This window comes from Myotis lucifugus, unplaced genomic scaffold (genome assembly GCF_000147115.1).
Source record: "Myotis lucifugus unplaced genomic scaffold, Myoluc2.0 scaffold_413, whole genome shotgun sequence".
Classification (NCBI taxonomy): Eukaryota; Metazoa; Chordata; class Mammalia; order Chiroptera; family Vespertilionidae; genus Myotis; species Myotis lucifugus.
Window position 1 is genome coordinate 817,854 of NW_005871461.1, and position 23,533 is coordinate 841,386.

At 43.1% G+C, this 23,533-nt stretch overlaps 1 protein-coding gene and 1 pseudogene across 3 annotated transcripts in view; one reads left to right on the forward strand and one right to left on the reverse strand.

Annotated features, from left to right (window-relative positions):
* The first annotated feature begins 8,565 nt into the window (after nucleotides 1-8,565).
* Nucleotides 8,566-9,950, forward strand: LOC102432156 (annotated as a pseudogene). The gene has a single exon (XR_001351078.2). The product of XR_001351078.2 is annotated as a protein FAM50A pseudogene (transcript).
* A 713-nt stretch (nucleotides 9,951-10,663) lies between these two features.
* The window catches only part of DMC1 (DNA meiotic recombinase 1), a 30,932-nt gene continuing 18,062 nt past the window's right edge, over nucleotides 10,664-23,533 (reverse strand). For both annotated transcript variants that reach the window (XM_006102431.3, XM_023743797.1), the window contains 2 exons: nucleotides 17,044-17,160; nucleotides 10,664-11,013 (listed from right to left, as the gene is read on the reverse strand). In XM_006102431.3, coding sequence (XP_006102493.1) covers nucleotides 10,944-11,013; nucleotides 17,044-17,160 — 187 coding nt within the window. In that variant the 3' untranslated portion in view covers nucleotides 10,664-10,943. The remainder of the gene's footprint in view (nucleotides 11,014-17,043; nucleotides 17,161-23,533) is intronic.

Below are 23,533 nucleotides of genomic sequence, written 5' to 3' on the forward strand. Positions count from 1 at the left end.
AGGCGCTACGTAAATAGCGTGTCGGAATGGCCCCCGGGCTGCGCGCCGTACTGCGGGTATTCTTGGAAGCATTTTACGCCACCTGCGAAGAGGGGCGCGCTTTACGGTCGGTAGAAGGAAAACAAAATACGGAGCGGGCGTAGCGTTCTCGCGCCACCCGAACTGGAACGTGGGGCGGGAAGGTGGGGAGAGCCTCAGGCGCGACGTAACATTCTTTGCGTCGGGAGCCGGCCCACTGTTGCGGAGGTGCGCAGTCTGCGTAACGCATTCTCTTTGAAGAATAGAGGGTTTTGCCGAGTTCCACCGCGGGGCTTTGGCCGGGCTCGCTTTTGCAAATGCTTTTGCAAAGAGAATAACAGCCCTCCATGTTGCAGTCGCCAAGGTTCAGGGTCTGCAAGTGCCAGAAGCCCTGGATGGGCTGAAGGGTCCCTGGCTGGCTCTCTGGCCCCGCAGCCCTGGGCCTGCGGACACTGGCCGCCTGCCCCGGCGCCATTTCCTTTTCGCTGCCTTTCGCCGCGCTGTCGCCGGCAGCCATGACGGGCGCGCGGTTCTGTCCGGAGGCGGGTGGGCGGGCGGGCGGCGGAGTCCGGCTGGGTCACGCTAAGGAGCCTGTTCTCAACAGAACGTGTACACGGCCCGGGCTGAGCACCGCGGACTCACAAAGAGCCAAGGTGGGGGAGCCCCCCAAGGCAGCCGCTGGGGTCCCCCGACCCCCTCAAATGGCGCCGGCCTCCGGAGGCCCCCTCCCGCCCGCCTGGTAAGCCCGGTAAGCCGGTGCTCGGCGCTGCGCGGGCCCGGTCCCAGGGCCCTTAGCGCTCTCCCAAGAGGAAGGGTTTAAAAGGGGTCTTCAGACAGAAAAGGTGAAGGGCTAAGTCATGTTTTTATTTTATTTTTAAAAAATATGTTTTTATTGGTTTCAGAGAGGAAGGGAGAGAGAGAGAAGCATCAATGATGAGAGATTCACCCATCAGCTGCCTCCCCCACGCCCTCCACTGGGGACTGAGCTCATAACCCGGGCGAGTGCCCTGACTGGGAGTTGAACCCTGACCTCCGAGTTCATAGGTCGTTGCTGGATCACTGAGCCACGCCAGCCAGGTGATGTCATGTTTTAACCAGCCTGCGCCGAGTTCTCCCTTCTAAGCTCCCTTTTCCCTCAAACGGCACTTTAAGGCCTCACTGGTCAGATACAGTCACAGGTTGTCCAGCTCTTCTTTCTATAGTTTATAGTCGGGTGTGCGTGGGGAGACTTGAGACCCGTGTTGTGGGCTGCTGTCTCCTACTCCAAGTGTTTCTAGAATTATTACAAGAATAGCGTAAGGAAAGGAGCTTCCTGACTGGCCATTCAGATGTGCCTTGGGCCATAGGCGCAGATGAGTAATCAGATTCACTGGGCAAATGAATGCCTCAAGGCCAAGCGCTGTGCTAGGGAACCGGCGCAGCAATGAGCGAACCAGGTACTGCACCCGTGGAGTTACAGTGGGGGACATGGGCACATGTTTATGTCAGGGTTGCTAAGTAAAAAGAAAAAGCAGGGAACAGTGTATGCGTGCCCGTGGGGGAGGAGAGTGCTGTAACACAGGGTTGAACTGGGATCCTGGGCCGACTTCCCGGATCAGGTGACATAGGGGGAAGAGCAAGTGCAAAGGCCCTGAGACAGAATGGGGCTGGAGCCGAGCGAGGAGGAAGGACAGAAGAGGACCAGATGGAGAAGGGCTTGCTGGCCACTGTTAAGGACTTTGTTTATTCCTTTCATTAAATTGGAAATCTCTAGAAGGGGTTAAGCAGGGTGAGGAAAGGACCCTATGGCTGCCGTGTGGGGAATAAATTGAGAGTGAGCAAGCAGGCAGATTAAATAGGCTAGTGCAGTTTCCCAGGCAAGAGATGATGGGGCTTGGCGCAGGTTGATAGCAACCAGTAAGGGAGAAGTGGTCTGATTGAAGACGGAGCTAATGACTTGCTAATGGTGGGCTGTGAAAGAAGAGTCAAGGGTGAGTCTTGGAGGAGTTGGCCAGCAATTAAGCTCCTCCTGGGATTTAGACTGGATAGGCACTGAGGGAGTTTTCTGGACTAGTTTGTCTATTGTATATGCTAAGTAATTAAATCTGAGGTTCTCTATGTAATAAGTAATTTATAAAGTAAGGTAGAGCCATTGAAATCCCCCTACATTGTGTCAGGGGAAAAATAATTCATATTTTGCTACTAGATCAGGTCCCTTTGTTACAGCATCTCATAACTCCTTTGTCTTCATAAAGCTTTCACAGTGTGTAACCATATATTTCTGTCATTTTTTTGCCCTCCAAAAAATAAACCTTTAGTCTTCCTTTGGCAGACAAGCTTCTGGCAGACAAGCAGGGATTATAAAGTGAATCCATAGTATGCATTTCTCATTCTTGATATATCTCTGAGTTTTCCTGCCAACGATGGTTGAAGCTTATTACATTTTCCTAAATACAGAGAAAGGTTTTCATTCCAGAGAACCTGGGAACTTCATTAGTACCGTCAAGACTGTTGGTAAAAATGAAAATATGCTTTTCTCAATTCATCCTTTTTTTGAAAAACCTAACAATATCTTAGCATCTCATACCATCCAGCAATCACGCTCTTTGGTATTTACCAAAAGATTTGAAAACATATCCATACAAAAGCCTGCACAAGGATGGTTATAGCAGTTTTATTCATAATTTTCAAAACTTGGAAGCAATCAAAATGTCCTTTAGTTAGTGAGTGGATAACCTGTGGTACATTTAGACAGTGAAATATTATTAAGAGTTAAAAGTAATTTAGCTATTAACCCATGAAAAGATATGGAGGAACCTTAAATGCATTATTGCTAAGTGAAAGGAGCCAATCTGAAAAGGCTACCTATTGTATGATTCTACCTATATGACATTGTGGAAAAGGCAAAACTATGGAGACAATAAAAAGATCAATGGCTGCCAGGGGTTGAAGGGAAGAAGGGAGGTAGAGCACAGAGGATTTTTAGGGCAGTGAAAACTATTTTGTATGGTATCATAATGTAGATACGTGTCATTATACATTTCCCGAACACATAGAATGTACACCACCAAGACTGAACCCTAATGTAAACTATGGACTTGGGTGATTATGTGCCAATGTGGTTTCATTTATAGAAACAATGGGATGTTGATAGTGGGGGAAGCTGTGTGTGTGTGGAAGCAAGGATATATGGGAACTCTGTACTTTCCACCCAAAAAATAGTCTTAAAAAATACCTAAGGACTGACAGCTATTGAGTGCTCATGCTCACCATGTTCCAGGCATGTGCTATGAGCTTTTATTTTATTTTAGAAAAGTGAATAATTCTGTGAGAAAGAGATTCAATCCTAGAGGATATTTAAGTGTTTTCAATTGTATTGGTAATGTTTCATTTCACAGGTATTGATTGTATTATTTTAAATCTTTTTATCTTAAATACTTCATAATACATTTAAAATATGAATGAATGAAAGAGAATAAATGCAACTTTAGCTTCACATGAACTTGCTCACTGAGACAATGGGTTGTTAGATCAATCTTTACATCTGGTCTGCTTGACATTATATTTTATTCCTCCGTGTTACTGGTGTTCAGGTATACTCTCCTTGTGTGCTTAGACACACTAAGGCTGTGGTCGGCAAACTGCGGCTTGCGAGCCACATGCTCTTTGGCCCCTTGAGTGTGGCTCTTCCTAAGCCTTAGGAGTACCCTAATTAAGTTAATAACAATGTACCTACCTATATAGTTTAAGTTTAAAAAATTTGGCTCTCAAAAGAAATTTCAATCGTTGTACTGTTGATATTTGGCTCTGTTGACTAATGAGTTTGCTGACGACTGCACTAAGGCATCTTTCTTTTTTTTTTTTTTTTAATATATTTTATTGATTTTCCACAGAGAGGAAAGGAGAGAGATAGAGAGAGTTAGAAACATCGATGAGAGAGAAACATCGATCCGCCGCCTCCTGCACATCTCCTACTGGGGATGTGCCCGCAGCCCAGGTACATGCCCTTGACCGGAATCGAACCTGGGACCTTTCAGTCCACAGGCCGACGCTCTATCCACTGAGCCAAACCGGTTTTGGCAATCTTTCTATAAATTAATACTGGGGACTAAACATACTGAAGACCAAGGGTGAAGACCTGACCCTGAGGCATAGAACATTCACACCATGTGAGAACCCTTGGGAAAAATCCAACTTGCCTTCACCAGCTGAAACCCCTTTCTTTGCCTGCCCTCAGACTTAACATTGTCTTAAAAATGTTATTTAAATACTAGAGGCCCAGTGCACGAAAATCGTGCACTGGTAGGGTCCCTAGCAACTGCCAGCTGCTAGCCAGGTACTCCCTTCCTTCCCTTGGCAGGCCCACCCCCTGATTGAACTCCTGGACGAACTCCCAGTTGAGGGGACAATTTGCATACTATGCTTTTATTATATAGGATTTAAATCCTGTGTTAATATTTTACTTCCCAAGACTTTGTGTCTTAAATATCCCTGACCATACTGTAATCTCTTGACGATATACTCTTCCTATCCCCAATGGACTCAACATAGAAGACGGTTATACTATAACTGTAGAAGATGGTTATACTGATGACCTCCAAGGAACCACGCCTCCTGGTACTCAAACACCTGTGTAATCCCCTCCCACAATGACTCTGGGTTTAGTGCATGACTTGCTTTGGCCAATAGGGGATTAGCAAGCATGAGGCAAGTAGAGGCTTGATTAGCACTTGCCCTCTTGGAACCCAGCTGCATTGTAAAGAAAGCTCAGGCTAGACTGCTGAATGACGACAGAGAGAAGTCCTACCCTTTCACAGATCCCTGCCAAGATCCCAGATATATGGATGAAGCCATCTTAGATCTGCCAGCCAACCCATGAGCTGGTTCCTTGCTCTGAAAAGAATGCCTCATCTTTTTTCTAGTTGTTGTAATTTTAGGAGGTGAAGGTAGAACTTCTGTAGCCATCTTTTATCATGATTGGAGCTTCTGGAGAACAAAACCAGCACACTGAGAATGAGAAATTGGAGAGAAATAAAGAAAACCTGAGTCAGTGACAACATCATGGAGTTGCTGAGTTAACTGTGGAGCTAGTTGACTTCTGGACTTTTTATTATATAAGAGCATATTTCCTCATTGTTTAAGTTACTTTGAGTTTTTTTAAATATATTTTATTGATTTTTTACAGAGAGGAAGGGAGAGAGATAGTTAGAAACATTGATGAGAGAGAAACATCAATCAGCTGCCTCCTGCACACCTCCTATTGGGATGTGCCCACAACCAAGGTACATGTCCTTGACCAGAATTGAACCTGGGACCGTTCAGTCCACAAGCTGACGCTCTATCCACCAAGCCAAACCGGCTAAGCTGAGTTGGTTTTCTTTGTGACTTGAGGCTGAAGGCATTCTAACTGATACATTCCTCAGCCAGCTCCACTGGGACAAGTACAGAATGCCTGACCTACCTGCATAATCTATAATAGACATTTAATAAGTTTGTCATTGCTGAGGAAATTTAAAAAATGTTTGTGGTGGAGATTGCTAATTGCTTACCCAACAACCATTCTCCTTTTCCTCCTTAATTACAGAACTTTGAATTTTAGCTGGGCATATTGCTGTCTAGAACAAAAGATTGTTTCCCTACCTTCTTTGCATATAGATATGACCATGTAACTAAGTTCAGGCCAGTGAGATGTAAGCAACAGTGTTGTGTGAGAGGGCGGATTTACAGGAGCTGACTCAGCCAGAAGGAACCTGTTTTTTGTCCCGATTTTCATCTTGCCTTCCCAACTTGGTTTCTCTGGCTAGAGATCTAGGCACCATTGAAGCCATGAACTGACATTGAGGATGGAAGCCAAGAGCTAGAATGGTCAAGCAGAAAGAAGTCTGGGGTCCTGATTGCTACCACCCCAATTCGATTCTTCATCATCTCGCAATTGAATTGTAACTGTTTTTCTTTCTTTCTTTCTTTCTTTTTTAAATATATCTTTATTGATTTCAGAGAGGAAGGGAGAGGGAGAGAGAGATAGAAACATCAATGATGAGAGAGAATCATTGATTGGCTGCCTCCTGCATGTCCCCTATTGGGGATCAAGCCACAACCTAGGCATGTGCCCTTGACCAGAATCGAACCTGGGACCCTTCAGTCTGCAGGCTGACACTCTATCCACTGAGCCAAACCAGCCAGGGCTATAACTGTTTTTAAAAAATGTCTCCCTGATGCCAGTGTTAGTTCCTTTACCCATTTTACTGTGTCTCTAATAGATTACCCCTCCAGCTTCCCATGCCAACAACATTCCATCAAAGCATGCCTGGAACCTTTATTTTTCCACTATAAACTTACCTATTACTCTGCCTGACTTTGAGTCTCTACCAAATGAAAATGAAAGTCACCGATTCTCTTTCTGTAGCAAACTAAATAAACACCTTCTGTTCTCATTTGGTGGTCTTTGTTTATTTCTGCAGAATGAATAACCTATGCAGGATCTAACTGTGTGGGATGTAAGCCTAGAGCTGTAAGTAGCACCTTGGCGACTGTGTAGGGAAAGGCTAAGAACAATAGCAGTGTGGAGAAAGGCAGAGCAGGACATATAGGCAGGGAGAACAAGACCTGATGACATGCTTTGAGTCTTGGCTCCAGCTGTGGCTAGAGTCAGCTCTACTGGATTTTGCCGTTTCATGAGCCAATGAATTCCTGTCTTGCGTTTGCTAGTTTGAGTTTCTGTGGCTTGCAACCAAGAGTCATGACAATAAAATCTTTCTTTTGAGCCCCTCCCACCCTCTTAGAATAAGGGTCCACAGCAGTTTCCACCGTCTGGTGGAGAGGGAGAACCGGAAAGCCCTCATGCTTTGGTCACTGACGACAAATGGAACCCTTACGTAGAAAAGTTCAGTGGGCACCGAACAGCGCTGTGCTGTCCCAAAGTTAGGCTCCAAGGTTACAGCTTTTAGTTCACATTCACACGCTCAGCTACTATTCTCCAAAGTAGGACCTATTCGCGTGGTTGGACCTAGGGAGGTTTCTAGCCCAAGCCACATGGTATATTAAAACCAGCCCTCCTCACAGAACTGGAGGCCCTGTGTTGAGCCCTGGTTTATAACCCTAATGCCCACCTCTTGGTAAATTCTCCTGGTCTGGGGCAGGGGGCTACTCAGCTTAACCTAGAAAGATATTCTGAATTTTAACCCTTAGGAGTTTTATTCCCCCCTCCCCACCCCCCCACAAAAAGGCCCTGGACTCCTATACAAATTAGTCCAGCCCCTCTGCAGAGCTCAGCATACAAGGGAATCGCTAGGAGATGCTCAGTTTTTCTCAAGTAACAAAACTTTCCCCTCTCCAGGACAAAAAGTATGTGTTTATATTTGTATTCTAAAAGAAGCCATTTCTTTTCTTTCTTTTTCTTCTTCTTCTTTGGAGGCTTTGGTTGTATTTACACTGTAAGTCTGTTCTCTCCAGGGGTTGATTTATCTGAAATCAGCAAACATTCTATTTCTATAAAAGAAGCCATTTCTTAAATGGCCTTGCAGAATATAAAAAATCTGCTCTTAGATGACTTTATCTTTGTTTATTCAGGGGAGCAGTTCTGTGGTTTAAGAAATGTAAAATGAAGAAAAGCTCTAGTTTCCCAGTACCCCACACTGTGAACAATTCTGCTTGTTTGGTTGGTCTCTTGTTTGTTACCAAATCCCAGCTTCTAACATGCTGTCCTGCAGGTTTTATCTTTGGAACCCTACAATCCAAGACCACACTATTGACTATATAATCATTTGCTCTCTCATTCTCCATAAATATTAGTCTTTTCTCTTAACTAGTGCACACATACTTTGAGAGCAGAAATCAGTTTCCATGTCTATTCTTTATCACTTAGCATTCAATATACAGTTAGTGAGTGAATGACAATGGATGATCAAGTATCTTTTGTAACAAATGGTACTTTCAAAGCTTGAATTTAAAAAAATATATATATATTATTGATTTCAGAAAGGGAGAGGGAGAGAGATAGAAACATCAATGATGAGAGAGAATCATCAATCAGCTGCCTCCTGCACCCCCCACACTGGGGAAAAAGCCCACAACCCAGGCATGTGCCCTGACCATGAATCAAACCTTGACCTCCTGGTTCATAGGTCATTGCTCAACCACTGAGCCACGCAACGGGCCTTTTTTTTTTTTTTAATCTCTCCTTTCCTCTCTGAAATCAATAAAAAATAATATATAATATTAAAATGACATTCTTTAAAAGTAATTTCAACTTGTCAAAATGTCAAATGATTTAAAATCTAGCTTAGTTTAATGTTTCTTTTCTGTTGCTGTAAAGCTGAATGTGCTCTTTGATACTCCAAGTTAACAAAAAGCGTTTTGTGTGTGTCCTGTAAACTTTTCTTTCGCAAACGTCTCCCTCCTTTGGAAATGGAACCTGATGGAGGGCAGACATTTCTGAGCTCCAGGACTTCCCTTCCGTAGTGGTTCCCTTTAAAAAGCTAACGTGAGAGGGGCGGGGCGGGGCGGGGCGGGGCGCTCGCGCCTGCGTGTCCCCTAGTAGTCGACGTCACGGCGCCGACGTCAGCTGACGGCACGTACGCCGCGGTCGCCGCAGCCATTTACTCTACCGGGCTGTGGTCTCTGCTGTCGCTGCGGCCCCGCTGCCGCCGTTGCCGCTACCGCCTCCGCTGCCTCTGCCGCCTCCGTCTCCTCTGCCGCCTCCGTCTCCGCTGTCGCCTCCGTCTCCGCTGCCGCCTCCGTCTCCGCTGTCGCCATGGCTCAGTACAAGGGCGCCGCGAGCGAGGCGGGCCGCGCCATGCACCTGATGAAGAAGCGGGAGAAGCAGCGCGAGCAAATGGAGCAGATGAAGCAGCGGATCGCCGAGGAGAACATAATGAAATCCAACATTGACAAGAAGTTCTCTGCTCACTACGACGCCGTGGAGGCGGAGCTCAAGTCCAGCACCGTGGGGCTGGTGACCCTGAATGACATGAAGGCCAAGCAGGAGGCGCTGGTGAAGGAACGGGAGAAGCAGCTGGCCAAGAAGGAGCAGTCCAAGGAGCTGCAGCTGAAGCTGGAGAAGCTGCGCGAGAAGGAGCGCAAAAAGGAGGCCAAGCGGAAGATCTCCTGCCTGTCCTTCACGGTGGGTGAAGAGGAGGAGGTGAGCGAGGAGCTGGAGGAGGTGGCCCTGGATGAGGAGGAGCTGGAAAGGGAAGAGATCGCCACCAAGAAGAGGAAATTGGGGAAGAACCCCGATGTGGACACAAGCTTTTTGCCTGACCGCGACCGCGAGGAGGAGGAGAATCGGCTCCGGGAAGAGCTGCGGCAAGAGTGGGAAGCCAAGCAGGAGAAGATCAAGAGTGAGGAGATTGAAATCACCTTCAGTTACTGGGATGGCTCCGGGCACCGCCGGACAGTCAAGATGAAAAAAGGCAACACCATGCAGCAGTTCCTGCAGAAGGCGCTCGAGATCCTGCGCAAGGACTTCAGCGAGCTCAGGTCAGCGGGGGTGGAGCAGCTCATGTACATCAAGGAGGACCTAATCATACCCCACCACCACAGCTTCTACGATTTCATCGTCACCAAGGCACGAGGGAAGAGTGGCCCACTCTTTAATTTCGACGTTCATGATGATGTGCGGCTGCTCAGTGACGCCACTGTGGAGAAGGACGAGTCACATGCGGGCAAGGTGGTGCTGAGGAGCTGGTACGAGAAGAACAAGCACATCTTCCCCGCCAGCCGCTGGGAACCCTACGACCCCGAGAAGAAGTGGGACAAGTACACGATCCGGTGAATGCAGAGGTGGAGCAGGCTTGCTCCCCCAGTTCCCTCCAGTCTCCCCACTCCCCGTATCTCCAGGATTCCAGATGTCCAGCTTCCCCCCCTCGTGACATGACTGATCATCCCCTGCCCCTGACGCTGTCATTTACTGCTTTTTTCTTTTGTGATAAAGAAATGTACATGTTAGAATCAGACCACTGTGTTTTATTATTTAATTTTTAGATAAAATTCACATAACAAAAGTTCACCATTTTGGCCATTTGCAAGTGTACAATTCAAGAGGATTTAGTACATTGACAATGTTGTGCAACCATCACCTCTAGTTCCAGAATATTTCCAACACCCCAAAAGGAGACCCCTTACCCTTAGCAGTCTCTCCCCCAGGCCCTGGCACATTCTAGTGTACTTTCTGTCTGGATTTGCCTATTCTGGAAGTTTCACATAAATGGAATTACACAATTAAAAAAAAAAAGCTAAAGTGAGAGAATCAGGTACCCCTTCCCCAACTAGTTATTTTTTTTTTTTTAAATCTTCACCGGAGGATATTTTTCTATTAGTTTTAGAGTGGAAGGGAAGTGGAGGAGAAAGAGAGGGAGAGAGAAACATCGATTGCCTGCCTCCCACAAGTGCCCCTACTGGGCTGGGGATCAGGCTGGGGTATGGTGCTGGAGATTGAGCCTGCAACTGAGGTACATGGGCTGATGCTCTAACCCAGGGGTCCTCAAACTTTTTAAACAGGGGGCCAGTTCACTGTCCCTCAGACCATTGGAGGGCCGGACTATAGTTTAAAAAAAAACTATGAACAAATTCCTATGCACACTGCACATATCTTATTTTGAAGTAAAAAAAACAAAATGGGAACAAATACAATATTTGTATTTGCATGTGGCCCGTGGGCCGTAGTTTGAGGACCCCTGCTCTAACCACTGAGAAAAACCAGCTAGAGCCCCAACTATTTTGATAGGTTTATTCATTCATATATATTCATGAATTGACATACAATGTAAAGTTATAAATCAAGAACTTTTTACATTTTTAGATAAATATGAGTTAAATCTCTTGCCAACTTTCCTTTAATAACATGTTGAAAAAACAAATTCTTACATCAAGATCTGAAATGTGAGACTGCTTTTCTATTTCTTCATCTCCTAATAAGCACTAAGAAGCAATTTGCATCAATTCACCACCTACTCCTTGGCATCCCCAATTCCTCCAGCAGTTATTGCGAAGGTGGCTTCATTTTCAGGCATCTCGGGGCTAACAGAATGCAAGGGAACAAGTTTATAAAAAGCTCTATTTCTATAAATACTATATTCATGTCACAGACATCATACTCCTTCAGTATGATTTTCCAGAGACATCTCAGAGTTGGTACAGCTAAATGTGGACTACAGAATTTACAAGTATCAACCCCTCAAACATTTATTGAGCAACTTATTTTTTTTCTCTAAATCTTATGAAAGTTTGAGCCAAACAGGACATGCTGGGAAGCAAGATCTCAAATGCTCCTGAACACCTTCTATATGTAAGATTCTGAACGTCAAGAAAAATTACCCAAACTTAGAAATAGGCAAAAAGGATAACTGAATATTCTTTCAGTGTGCTATCAGGCATTGTGTAGCAGACGCTGAGGGGCTTACCAGATTATAAAGGGGTATGACCTTTTATTGACTAGACCAAAGTATGGGAAAACTGAAAGACAAATGAACTAAAAGACTACTGAGTAACTTAAGTGGAAAAAACAGGTTGGCTAGCACATCTTTCCAGGTTATCCAATTCTATAAGAACTGTGCTTTTCATTGTCTTTGAGCTATTTTACAACTCTGTAAGTTGTAGAAAACTATGAGTTATACGAATTGTTCTTGTCCACAGAAATGTCAATTTTGAGGATGCATGTAATTGATTATTGCCCTGTGGATACTGTAACCCAGTTCTTATCAATTTATAATTCATTTCAGCGTTCCTTATTTGATTGCATATGTGTGGTAATTTGCTTTTTCTTTTGATCTAGTTATAAAATTTTATTAGTTACTGCATTAATGAGTTGAATAAACTCTTTGATATTTTATATTTGTATATGAGTCATTGGGTGTTCTTTAAATTTTACTTTTTTATTCTACAACTCTGTAGGGAAGAGTTAATTTGTAGAACACTAATAGCAATGCAGATTATTCTAGTCTATAGCACTGGAAATGAATTTCATTATGTAGAGAAGCAACTGATTTCCCTCCAGTAGAAAATATAACTTCATTTATTGATTTATTTATTTTTTTTTATTTATTTTTATTTTTTAAATATATTTTTTTTATTGATTTCAGAGAGGAAGGGGGAGAGAGAGAGAGAGAGAAAGAGAGAGATAGAGAGTTAGAAACATCGATGAGAGAGAAACATCGATCAGCTGCCTCCTGCACACCCCCCACTGGGGATGTGCCCGCAACCCAGGTACATGCCCTTGTCCGGAATCGAACCTGGGACCCTTCAGTCCGCAGGCCGACGCTCTATCCACTGAGCCAAACCGGTTTCGGCGATTTATTTTTTTAAGTATATATTTTTTATTGATTTCAGAGAGGAAGGGGAGAGAGAGAGAGAGAGAGAGAGAGAGAAACATCAATGATGAGAGAGAGTCATTCATCGGCTGCCTCCGGCATGCCCCACACTGGGGATCAAACCTGGGCATGTGCTCTAACCAGGAATCAAACCTTGACCTCCTGGTTCATAGATCAATGTTCAACCACTGAGCCAGGAAATGTGAGGCTGATTTTTTTTTTTTTTTTTTAGAGAAAGAGAGGAAGGAAGGAAAGAAGGAAGGGTGGGTGGGTAAAAGGGAGAGAGAGAGAGAGAGAGAGAGAGAGAGAGAGAGATTGAGATTTGTTATTCTACTTATAGATGCATTCATTGGTTGATTCTTATACATGCTCTGACTGGAAATCAAACCTTGGCGTATCTGGTCAATGCTCTAAATAACTGAGCTACCTGGCCAGGGCCAAAAAGACAACTTAAAATATTATAATTTAGCCCTAGCCGGTTTGGCTCAGTGGATAGAGCATTGGTCCGCAGACTGAAGTTTGGTTCCCATCAAGGGCACATACCATGTTTGCAGGTTCCCCCAGCCCTGGTCAGTGTGCGTGCAGGAAGCAACCAATTGATGTGTCTCTCTCACATCAGTGTTTCTCTCTGTCTCCCCCTCTCCCTTCCACTCTCTCTAAAAATCAATGGAAAAATATCCTCAGGTGAGGATTAACAACAAAAAAAATATTATAATTTTTTAAAAATATATATTTTATTGATTTTTTTACAGAGAGGAAGGGAGAGGGACAGAGAGCTAGAAACATCAATGGGAGAGAAATATTGATCAGCTGCCTCCTGCACACCTCCCACTGGGGATGTGCCCGCAACCAAGGTACATGCCCTTGACCAGAATCGAACCTGGGACCTTTCAGTCCGCAGGCCGACGCTCTATCCACTGAGCCAAACCGGTTAGGGCTAAAATATTATAATTTATTGCTGGTAGGAGAGTAACCAATTTTGCATTTACTAGCAAATTTATTTCAGCATTCTTTTGACTGATTACATAAATCCCTGTCTCAAAATATCCTTTGAATTGGCGATTTCTTCATTAATTACAGAGTTGAATAAGATCTTTGACACATTCATTTTATATTTATTTGTGAGAAAGTCACATTTTTAACTTTTTGAAAACCCTACTTTAGCATGTACCAGACCGTATAGATTTCACAAAAATGAGACAGGGTCCTTATTCTCAAGAAGTCTAAAAGGTAGGCTATGCCCTAGCTGGTTTGGCTTAGTGGATAGAGCGTTGGCCTGCGGACTGGAGGGTCCCAGGCTCGATTCCGGTCAAGGGCATGTGCCTTGGTTGCGGGCGCATCCCCAGTGGGGGGTGTGCAGGAGGCAGCTGATCGATGTTTCTCTCTCATTGATGTTTCTGGCTTTCTATCCCTCTCCCTTCCTCTCTGTAAAAAAAAAAAAATCAATAAAATATATTTTTAAAAAAAGGGTGAGCTATGATAGATGACAAATAAGCTGTTTCATAAAGTCATTATATATGTTATAGAACTCTAAAGAAAGAAGACATTATGCTAGGTAGGTTAATTAGGAAAGACTTTATAGATAACATTTGAAGGGCTTTTGAGGCAGAAATGTGAATAATCCAGGTAGAAGTAATAGCATAAATAAAAAACTGGGAATAGAGAGCTTGTTTTGTGTATAAGAAAGAGGGAAAGAATAAGTTATGTTTAGAAATGTTGTATTTGAGGTACTACTGGAACATTCATGTAGAAGTGTTATGAAAGCAATTGGGAGAAAAATGTACACTTGAGGGTCAGCTATAGCTACTTATGGGGGTGGTTACTATGGTGATAGTCTAGGAAATGGGCTGGGTTCCTTTTTTGTAGTCATTCCTGTACACCTGGGAATTCTTCTGAGAACACTTTTGTGCTCAATTCTTGGGGAATTCTTTGTTTTAACAAGAAATGTCTTTCTCTTACATGTGTGTAAGGTAGTAGTTGAAGACTTGGGGGTGGCTATAGTAGACGAGCTATGACTACCCTAAATAGATCATCCCTAATAAACTAAGAAATGGTGTAATGATTAAAAGTGCAGACCCTCGGTTTAGACAGCATAGATTCTAATCCTGATTGCATCCCTTATTGATTGTGCGGTTTGGGGCAAGTCCATTTATATACTCATTTAGAAAATATTTATTGAGCATCTGCTATTATCCCTGTTGTACACACTTGAGATCTATAAGTTAAAAAAAAATAAAAATAGACAAATATCCCTGTCATTGTGGAACTTATACTTGGGGGGAGGGAGAGACAGACAATAAATAATGGACATAGTAAATATATTATTTGATATCTTAGAAAATTATGTGTTATGGGGAAAGAAAAAGTAGAGCTAGCTAAGGGAGACAAAGTATGGAAATTGGGAGGAGGCTAGTTGCAATTTTAAATAGGGAGATCAAGGTAAGCATTGGGAAAGTAACATTTGATCAAAGACTTGAAGGGGGTGAGGGAAATAACCAGAGAAAGGGTAATGTGGGGAAAGATTATTCCAGACAGGGAGAACAATAAGCACGAAGGCCCTGAGGTAGGACTGCGCCTGACATGTATAGAACCAAGGTGCCCACTGAGGTTGGAGCACTGTGAGCAAGGGGAGAACAGGAAGAACAGGAACAGGGAGCCATTCATGTGCTCTGTTAACCACTGTAGAGATTTGGGCTTTTATTATGAATTAAGATGGGGAGCCATTGGAGGATTTTAAGCAGAGAATAGATATGATCTTAGTTTTACAAAGGATCGCTCTGACTTCTGTGTTTAAAATAGATGGTAGAGGAGCAATGGTTACCTAACTGCTTAGGGCCTTGGTTTCCTCATGTGTGAAATGGGTATACTGACCTCTGTCTCTAGGGTTGTTGTTATAAACAATGAAATATATATAAAGCACTTGGCATGAGGCCTAGCACATAGTAGCCACTCAATGAGTGTTAGCTATTATTATTAGCAGCAGCATCTTTACCAAAAAGTTCTGAAATTAAGAAGGTCTTTGTGAGAAATCTTTAGGAACTAGAAAGAAGGGAGTTATGTGCTACACAGACTAGAAACTTAGAAGATAAGTTTTGACATTTTAAACTCTGATCTAGTTTTGCTATTTTTATTCAAATCTATGAAAATTTGATATAACTAATCCATATGATAACTTTATCCTTTTTTGAGTCTGCAGAACCCTAGTATTCTCTTAGGATTTTAAGAAATGGAGGAGTTGTCTGTTCCTGCACAGTTTGGAGGGCTTGATGAAATACATAAGTGACTGAACATGGAGGTACATTCATTTAACTTAATAAATAATTACTGAGTTCCTACATGTGCCCAGTAGCTTGCTAGGTGCTGGGGACATTAAAGGACCAAACAGTCCCTGTTGTGAGGGAGATGCACATGTAATCAGTTAAAAAGTGTTAGGAAAGTTCTAAGCACAGAAATCTGTCCAAGATATAGATCAAGAATTTTTAGTAAAAACATGAAACAATTCTACTATCTATTTAATTTAACAAAAAAACCCACATTTGTAGCAAATTTCTAGAGATTTTTGAAGCTCCATAAAACACAGCATTTGAATATTATAGTCTTCCAAAGGACAGGCAATAAAAAGCAAAATGGTCTGTATAAAAACCATATAGATGTGGGAAATGATTACTTAATATTTATTCAATAACAATGTATAATAAGTACTCTGATTCATAGCAAAAACAAGATTAAGAGCTATCTGATTTCTTTTTTACTGATTTTCCCCTCCCTAGTGTAGAGAGTTATTACACATCTTTGCCTTGTTGCTCAGGGATGGCTAATCAGTCAGTCACAAATATTGCACATCTCTGATTTCCCAGGCATAGTGTCCCTATTCTCAAGGTATTTAATGTCTAGTAAGGATGACATATGCTATACTATACATCACTACCAATGGAATGTAAGCTGTATGAGGGCAGGGCCTTGTTGTTTTTGTTTCACTGATCTATCCCTAGAACCAAGACCAGTTGACATGTAGTAGGTTTCTCTTTAAAATTTATTGTTTGTAATTATTTTTTTAAGAGAGAGAGTAGAAGGGAGAGAGGGAGACAGAGAGAGAGAGTGAGGGAGAGAGAGAGAGAGAGGTAGAGAGAGAGAAAGAAACATCGATGTGAGAGAGACACATCAATTGGTTGCCTTCTACACATGCCCTGACCAGGCCGGATTGAGCCTGCGACCCAGGTATGTGCCCTTGACCGGGAATCAAACTAGTGACACTTTAGTGTGTGGGCCGGTGCTCTAACCACTAAGAAACACTGGCCAGGGCTGTTTATAATTCTTAAATAAATAAAGTACTGTGAAAGAATATAAGGTATAATATAGGGTATAGCCTAGACTGCAAGGGTCAGGGGAAGTGATGTTTAAACTGAAACTTGAAAAGAAAACTGGCAGGAAGAAAGGAGAACATATTCCTGCCATACCTTGAACTTTTCCTGCACTTAACCACATTCAATTAGAATTACTTCATTATTTAGCTTCACTGTAAGCTCTGGAAGGCCAGGGACCAAGTCTGTTTGTCAATAGAATCCCTAAATCCCTAGAACCTAGTGCACAGTAAGGCCTTCCCAATTAGTGGAATAATTTTTGAGAAGGAAATTCAAACAATGTAGTATCTTCCAGCAGTATAATTACAGCCTCTCAAGAGAGACAATTTCATTTAATACCATATGTACAAGAATCTGATTAAGAAAAGGAAAATATTTACCTGTCATAAATCTTGGCAATTCTTAGTTCTCCTCTTCCCTTTCGCAAGCTTATTCTTGTTGTTGATGCATGAGCGAGAATGTGTCCCCCAATGGGTTTTTTGGGGTCTGCCTGAAAACTGAATTAGAAATACCTTTTCAGGTTACAATATATGAACTATATAGAGTAAAAGCTGCAATTTCAATGCAACTTTTCTGTGGAGGATGGCAGTGGATGGAGTAGGTGTGTGTTCTGAACAAGCAGAGGTTTGGCCCAGCCAGTGTGGCTCAGTGGTTGAGCTTTGACCCAGCAACCATAGAGGTCGTGGTTTAATTCCTGATCAGGGCACATGCCCAGGTTGTGGGTTCGATCCCCAGTAGGAATATGTGCAGGAGGCAGCCAATTGATGATGTTCCTCTCTCGCTGATGTTTTTATCTCTCTATCTTTCTTCCTCTAAAAACCAATAAAAACATATTTTTAAAAAATGAACAAGCAGAGTTCATTAACTTTGGAGTGAGGTAGGGTTTGGAGTCATCCAGGCTTCTTGTTTTGTTTGATTTTTTAAAAATATATTTTATTGATTTTTTACAGAGAGGAAGGGAGAGAGCTAGAGAGTTAGAAACATCGATGAGAGAGAAACATCGATCAGCTGCCTCCTGCACACCCCCTACTGGGGATGTGCCCGAAACCAAGGTATATGCCCTTGACCGGAATCGAACCTGGGACCCTTGAGTCCGCAGGCCGACGCTCTATCCATTGAGCCAAACAGGCTAGGGCTGTTTGATTTTTTAAAATAGAAAAAAACACACACAAAACATTACTCACTATCTTGGGGTTAAGCAATTTTTCTTCTTTGCAAAATACACTTTATTCATTCATGCACTCATTTATCAGAAATATTTATTAACAGCCTACTATGTGCCAACTACTATTCTAGTCTAATGAATAAGAAACATCCAATGCTCCTTCATGATGCTATGATGTAAATGAGAGCAGATGGAAAAATCCTTCTATGTATTAACTGTAGTTGGAAGCCTTCAATGTTGTACAGGTTATGAATTTGCAGTGAGAATAATCTTAAATATAGAAGTTATCAAGAATATCAAGAACCTTGGACCGTAGAAAAATTGATACTGCCACAGAAGGTAGAAGTTAGAAGATTCTATCAAGGGGAGACAAGAAAGAATAGTCAGAGTTAGCTACATGGGCTGAGAGAAGTTTTAACAGCTATGTTACAGGTGGTCTCTCAATACTGCCTAGTAATTCTGTATGAGCACGGTTAGCTTCACCTCTCCTTTCCACAACTTCAGTAGTTTCCTTAAGTGCCCTTCTGTATTCTTGTCCCCTCATCTTTGACAACACCGCCTGCTTCTTCACAAAGAAAATTAGTGCTTTCAGGAAGACGCTCCCTCAACTCCACTTTCTTTCTATCTGCCACCTACATACTTATTTACAGTTGTCGTCATTCTTCCTCCCTCCCTCTGAAACTTTTCTTTTTTCTTATTTCAGCAGCTCCTCTTACACATCGATGCCTTTGCACACAGGATTCCCTCTGAAATGAAAGCCTGTTTTCCATTGTCATCCTTCTTGTGAGTCTTTCCTGATAACCCTGAAACAGAGTAGAACCTGCCTCCTCTGTGCTCTCAAACTACTGCATACATTTTTCTATTTTTAAAAATTAATTAATAATTAATTTAGTTATCCTCTCTCGAGGATATTTTTTCCATTGATTTTGATTTCTAGACAGAGTGGAAGGGAGGGGGAAAGACACACAGAGAGAAACACTGACGTGAGAGACACACGATTGGTCGCTCCTGCACCCGTGGAACCTAGCCACCCTGGCCAGGGCTATAGTCCTCTATTAAAGCACATTAGGATACTGAGTGGACGTCATCCTGGATTTAGTTCCTGGTAATATGCAGATGACAAACAGAACCAGATTCGGCCCTTTCTGTTCCTTTGGGGGGGGAGGGGGTGTGGGGCTTTATAAGGGGGGCGGGGCAGAGGTGTCAAGGAGAAGGGTTAGGGGGCCTGAACAGAGACTATGGATTGCAACTTAATGAAATAAACCTAACCTTTTCCATTCAGCCACCCGGCCGCTGGCGGGGCCGAGGAGCTGAGCGGCGCCCTAATTGCCCTGGTTAATCTCATTAATTCCATTGTGCGGCCGCAGTTCACTGCTCCTCCACCTGACCTCTCGCCGCCACCCTTTCCCCTTGGATTGGGTCCTATTTTTGGGTGCGATTTCCTCTGCAAAAAGCTCAAATCCATTGTGGCCGATTTTATTTTGGGTCTACTTTTCTTTTTTTTTCCTTTCCAATTTGGTTTTGTTTTGAAGAAAATGTGAGGGGCAGCGTTCACCTCCAGGAGGATTGAAAAGTCCGCTCTTCCTCTGCCCCATGTCTATATTTTACTTTTTATCCAGTCCCAGGGGTCCCTCACTTTGCTTTCTCCCGCCTCTCTAGCCTATCACCAATGGATTTCATGTAACCCACCTACTGTCCCTTCCTTTGACTGCAATGTGTAAATATAGACGTAACCCACCATTCTCAGGAGCATTATCTCAATCCGTTGAGGTTCTGTTTCCTGGCTATTGTCGACAGTTTGGCTCAAATAAACTCACAAAAATTCTTTACAGATTTGAATGTATTTATGTTAACACTGGGGACAGTGAAACAAGAAGGGCTGGGAAATGAGCCTAGGCTGGTCTGCTTTGGCTCACTAAGAAGTGAGAAATGGAGGCCTTGGGGACAGGTTCAGGGGGTTTGTCTGGGATGAACTGCTGCTGCCCATTGCTACCCTTGGTTGCAAGCCTCCTGGGGCCCTTAAAAGTTTAGGACAGGGGTCCTCAGACTACGGCCCGCGGGCCGCATGCAAATACAAATATTGTATTTGATCCCGTTTTGTTTTTTTACTTCAAAATAGGATATGTGCAGTGTGCACAGGAATTTGTTCATAGTTGTTTTTTTTTTAAACTATAGTCCGGTCCTCCAATGGTCTGAGGGACAGTGAACTGGCCCCCTGTTTAAAAAGTTTGAGGACCCCTGGTTTAGGAGATGCATGTCTGTGGGGGAAGAAGAGGGTGGGGGAAGCGTGAGCTTACTCCTGGAAACGATTGCCCACCACACTGCAATTTTTAATTCATGGGTCTCACTCCCCCCGCCCCCCCATTATAAATCTTTGTAACTCCAGTGCTTAGAAAAATGCCTATAACATAGAAGGCACTCAATAAATATTCATTCTGGGATGAATACAGAAAAGAAGATAATTTGGATCGCCTTAGTTTAGATCCTTTTGGATGCAGATTTGTAATCTTCAAAGGAGCTATAATTCAAAAAAAAATTATGAAGGGTGTTCTGACAGAAGGCAAATGTAAAAGGAGATAGAATTTCTCCCTAATTGAAGTAATCCTCTCCCAACCCCTGTACAGATAATCTAAAGAAGAGTAGGAAACTGGAGCTTCTACATATATAGGCATGGTGTTTTCTTAGCAAATTATTGTTTGCCATTTCAAATGCAGTACCCCATGCGCAAAAGAGAATTGGCATTACTGCTTATTCTTGATTAGAGTTCCGGTGCATGGATTCTTGCACCAGTGGGGTCCCTCAGCCTGGCCTGCGCCCTCTCCCAATCCGGGACCCCTCGGGGGATGTCAGACTGCCAGTTTCAACCCATCACCACAGCCAAAACCGGCAGTCTGACATTCCCTGAGGGATGTAGTAGTGCGCAAAGCAGCAGGTGGCCAGGGAAGAGCCTGAGCCCCAGCCGGGTGCTGTGCTGCTCCTACTCAATCTGGCCCTACTGTGCCTGCTGCTGCCACTCGGTGGCTGCCACAGAGGAGGGAGAGGCTCACACCACCGCAGCTGTGCTCGCCAGCCATGAGCCCCGCCTCTGGCCCATTGATCAGCTGAGCAGCGCTCCCGCTGTGGGAGCACACTGACCACCAGGGGGCAGCTCCTGCATTGAGCATCTTCCCCCTGGTGGTCAGTGCACATCATAGTGACTGGTCATTCTGCCGTTTGGTTGATTTCTGTATTAGCCTTTTATTATACACGATAGATTGTTCTAGGTGAAGAGCCTGAATGTTAAGAAGAATGTCATCTCCAAAGGGAGATGATTTTGAATGAACTAAATAGGGAAATAAATGATAGGATTTGCAAAAGTACTAAGAAAATATATAGGAAAGATATGGGGGAAAAAGTACTTAAAATGAGACATAAACTAAGTGGTTATATTTAATTAAATAGATTGCAAGATAGCATAACAGCCTTAGCTCTGGGAGAATGTCAAGCCAATTCAAATTTTACTTGTTCCATTAAAGTATTCAGGGTTCTGTGTAGAATTTGGAGTCAAATTTATGGCTCTTAACCTTTTTATAGGTCACTAACATGTTGATAATTTAATAAAAGATATAGACTCTCTCCCAGAAAATGTACATATATAAAAGTTTGCATATATGTTTAGGAGATTCATAGGTAGAGATAGGTATCCTATATAATAAAAGGCTAATATGCAAATCAACCAAATGGCAGAACGACCGGTCACTATGACAAGCACTGACCACCAAGGGGCAGATGCTCAATGCAGGAGCTGCCCCCTGGTGGTCAGTGCACTCCCACAGGGGAAGCACTGCTCAGCCAGAAGCCCTGAGCCAGGCTCAAGGCTGGTGAGTGCAGTGGCAGTGGCAGGAGCCTCTTCCGCCTCCAAGGCAGGGCTAAGGATGTCCAACTGATGGCTAAGCTGTCAGTTGGACATCCCCTGAGGACTCCTGGACTGTGAGAGGGCACAGGCCGGGCTGAGGATCCCCTCCCCTGAGTGCACGAATTTTGTGCACCGGGCCTCTAGTTTATAATAACAGCCTGGCCGGCATGGCTCAGTGGTTGAGTATTGACATATGAACCAGGAGGTCACAGTTTGATTTCTGATCAGGGCACATGGCCGGGTTGCAGGCTTGATCCCCAGTGTGGGGTGTGCAGGAGGCAGCTGAGCAATGATTCTCTCTCATCATTGATGTTTCTATCTCCCTCTCCCTCTCCCTCTCCCTTCTTACCTCTGAAATCAATAAAAATATATTTTAATAATAATAATAACAACCAAGATTTATTGATTTCTTACTATGTGGCAGTCCATACTATTCTATCTCACCTAATTATTTCCCATTGCTTGGATTCCATATTTAGTAAATAACTTTGGATTAAAATTTGGATTCCTATGGAGGTCAGCCTATGGAGAGAATGCACTGGTCATAAGAACCTCAAATGTAGTTACATTTTTCAATATCAGCAAACTGGCCCTCTGGTCTTTGAGTCTCATGAGTTTGATTAATGTGGGTCTGCCCCTGAGAGATGGACTTATTCTTAGCAGGCTGACTGGATCAAATCTCTGCTGCAAGGCTGAGGGCCCTGAAAAGTCTGGTCAATTCACCAGGGTAATAGGTACATCCCTGAAAAGCCTCTCAAATGACAGCATGCCAACCTTTCCCATCATATACAGCCCTGATGTACCGTGTGGTATATGAACTTGGAGTTAGACCTGGTTTCAAATTTTGGCTTATCAGCCAGATACATGACCTCAGGAAAATTGTTTAACCATTCTAAGTGTGTTTCTTCATTTTAAGTGGGGGATAATAACTGTGCCTAACTAGGAGGGTAGTTGTGAAAATAAAATGAAATTATTTAGGTAAGGCATTAGCCCAGTGACTACAATGATTACTACCTGCTTTCTTAAACCTGAAGCAAACACCTTATCTATGTTACCTTGGACTTCTTCCTTTAAGAATCTTAGTTTCTTTAACTGTAAAATGAGAACAAAAAGACCTTATCTCTTAGGGCTGTTGTGAGGATTCAAGATATATTTAGGATAACTCATTGGGAGCCTACTACATGCCAGGAACTGTGCCAATTAGCTCTGCCCTTATAGTAATCTTGGCACATAAGAGATACTCAACAAATGATAATTATTATTATTTAACTAAACAATTCAGATAAAACATACAGACCAAGAAAATCTTCTTAAAGTTTCTTTAAACTTTCTTTGAACCAAATCTTGAGGTAAAGTACACGATAGCATTCCACATTCTTTTAGAGTGCTTTAATTTACTTCTATTTCTGACCAAGTAAAAACAGCTTAAGAAAAACACCCACATCCCTCCTTTAGCATATTCTCTTATTTCCCCTTCTTTTATATTTTCTTTTCCACTTCTTTCCTCCTTTTCTCAGGGGTTGGGGGAGGTGTGATGATAAAGAGGAAGAGATGGGGTTGGATATTAGAAATAAAGAGGGGCCAAGAAAGATTGTTTTATTTATCCCCCTCTGGTTGAACAGAATACGGCCTATAGCATATCATTGAGGGTAAAACCCAGAACAGCCTGACCTCCCAACCTCAAATTTGGGTGATGGGTCCTGAAGCATAGGTTAAGGTGATGGTAGGGCAGATAATATCTTTCTGGGAGTGGGATGTACTTAATCATGACAGTGAGGCTAAAAGAGCATAACTTTGAAGTCAAAGATAC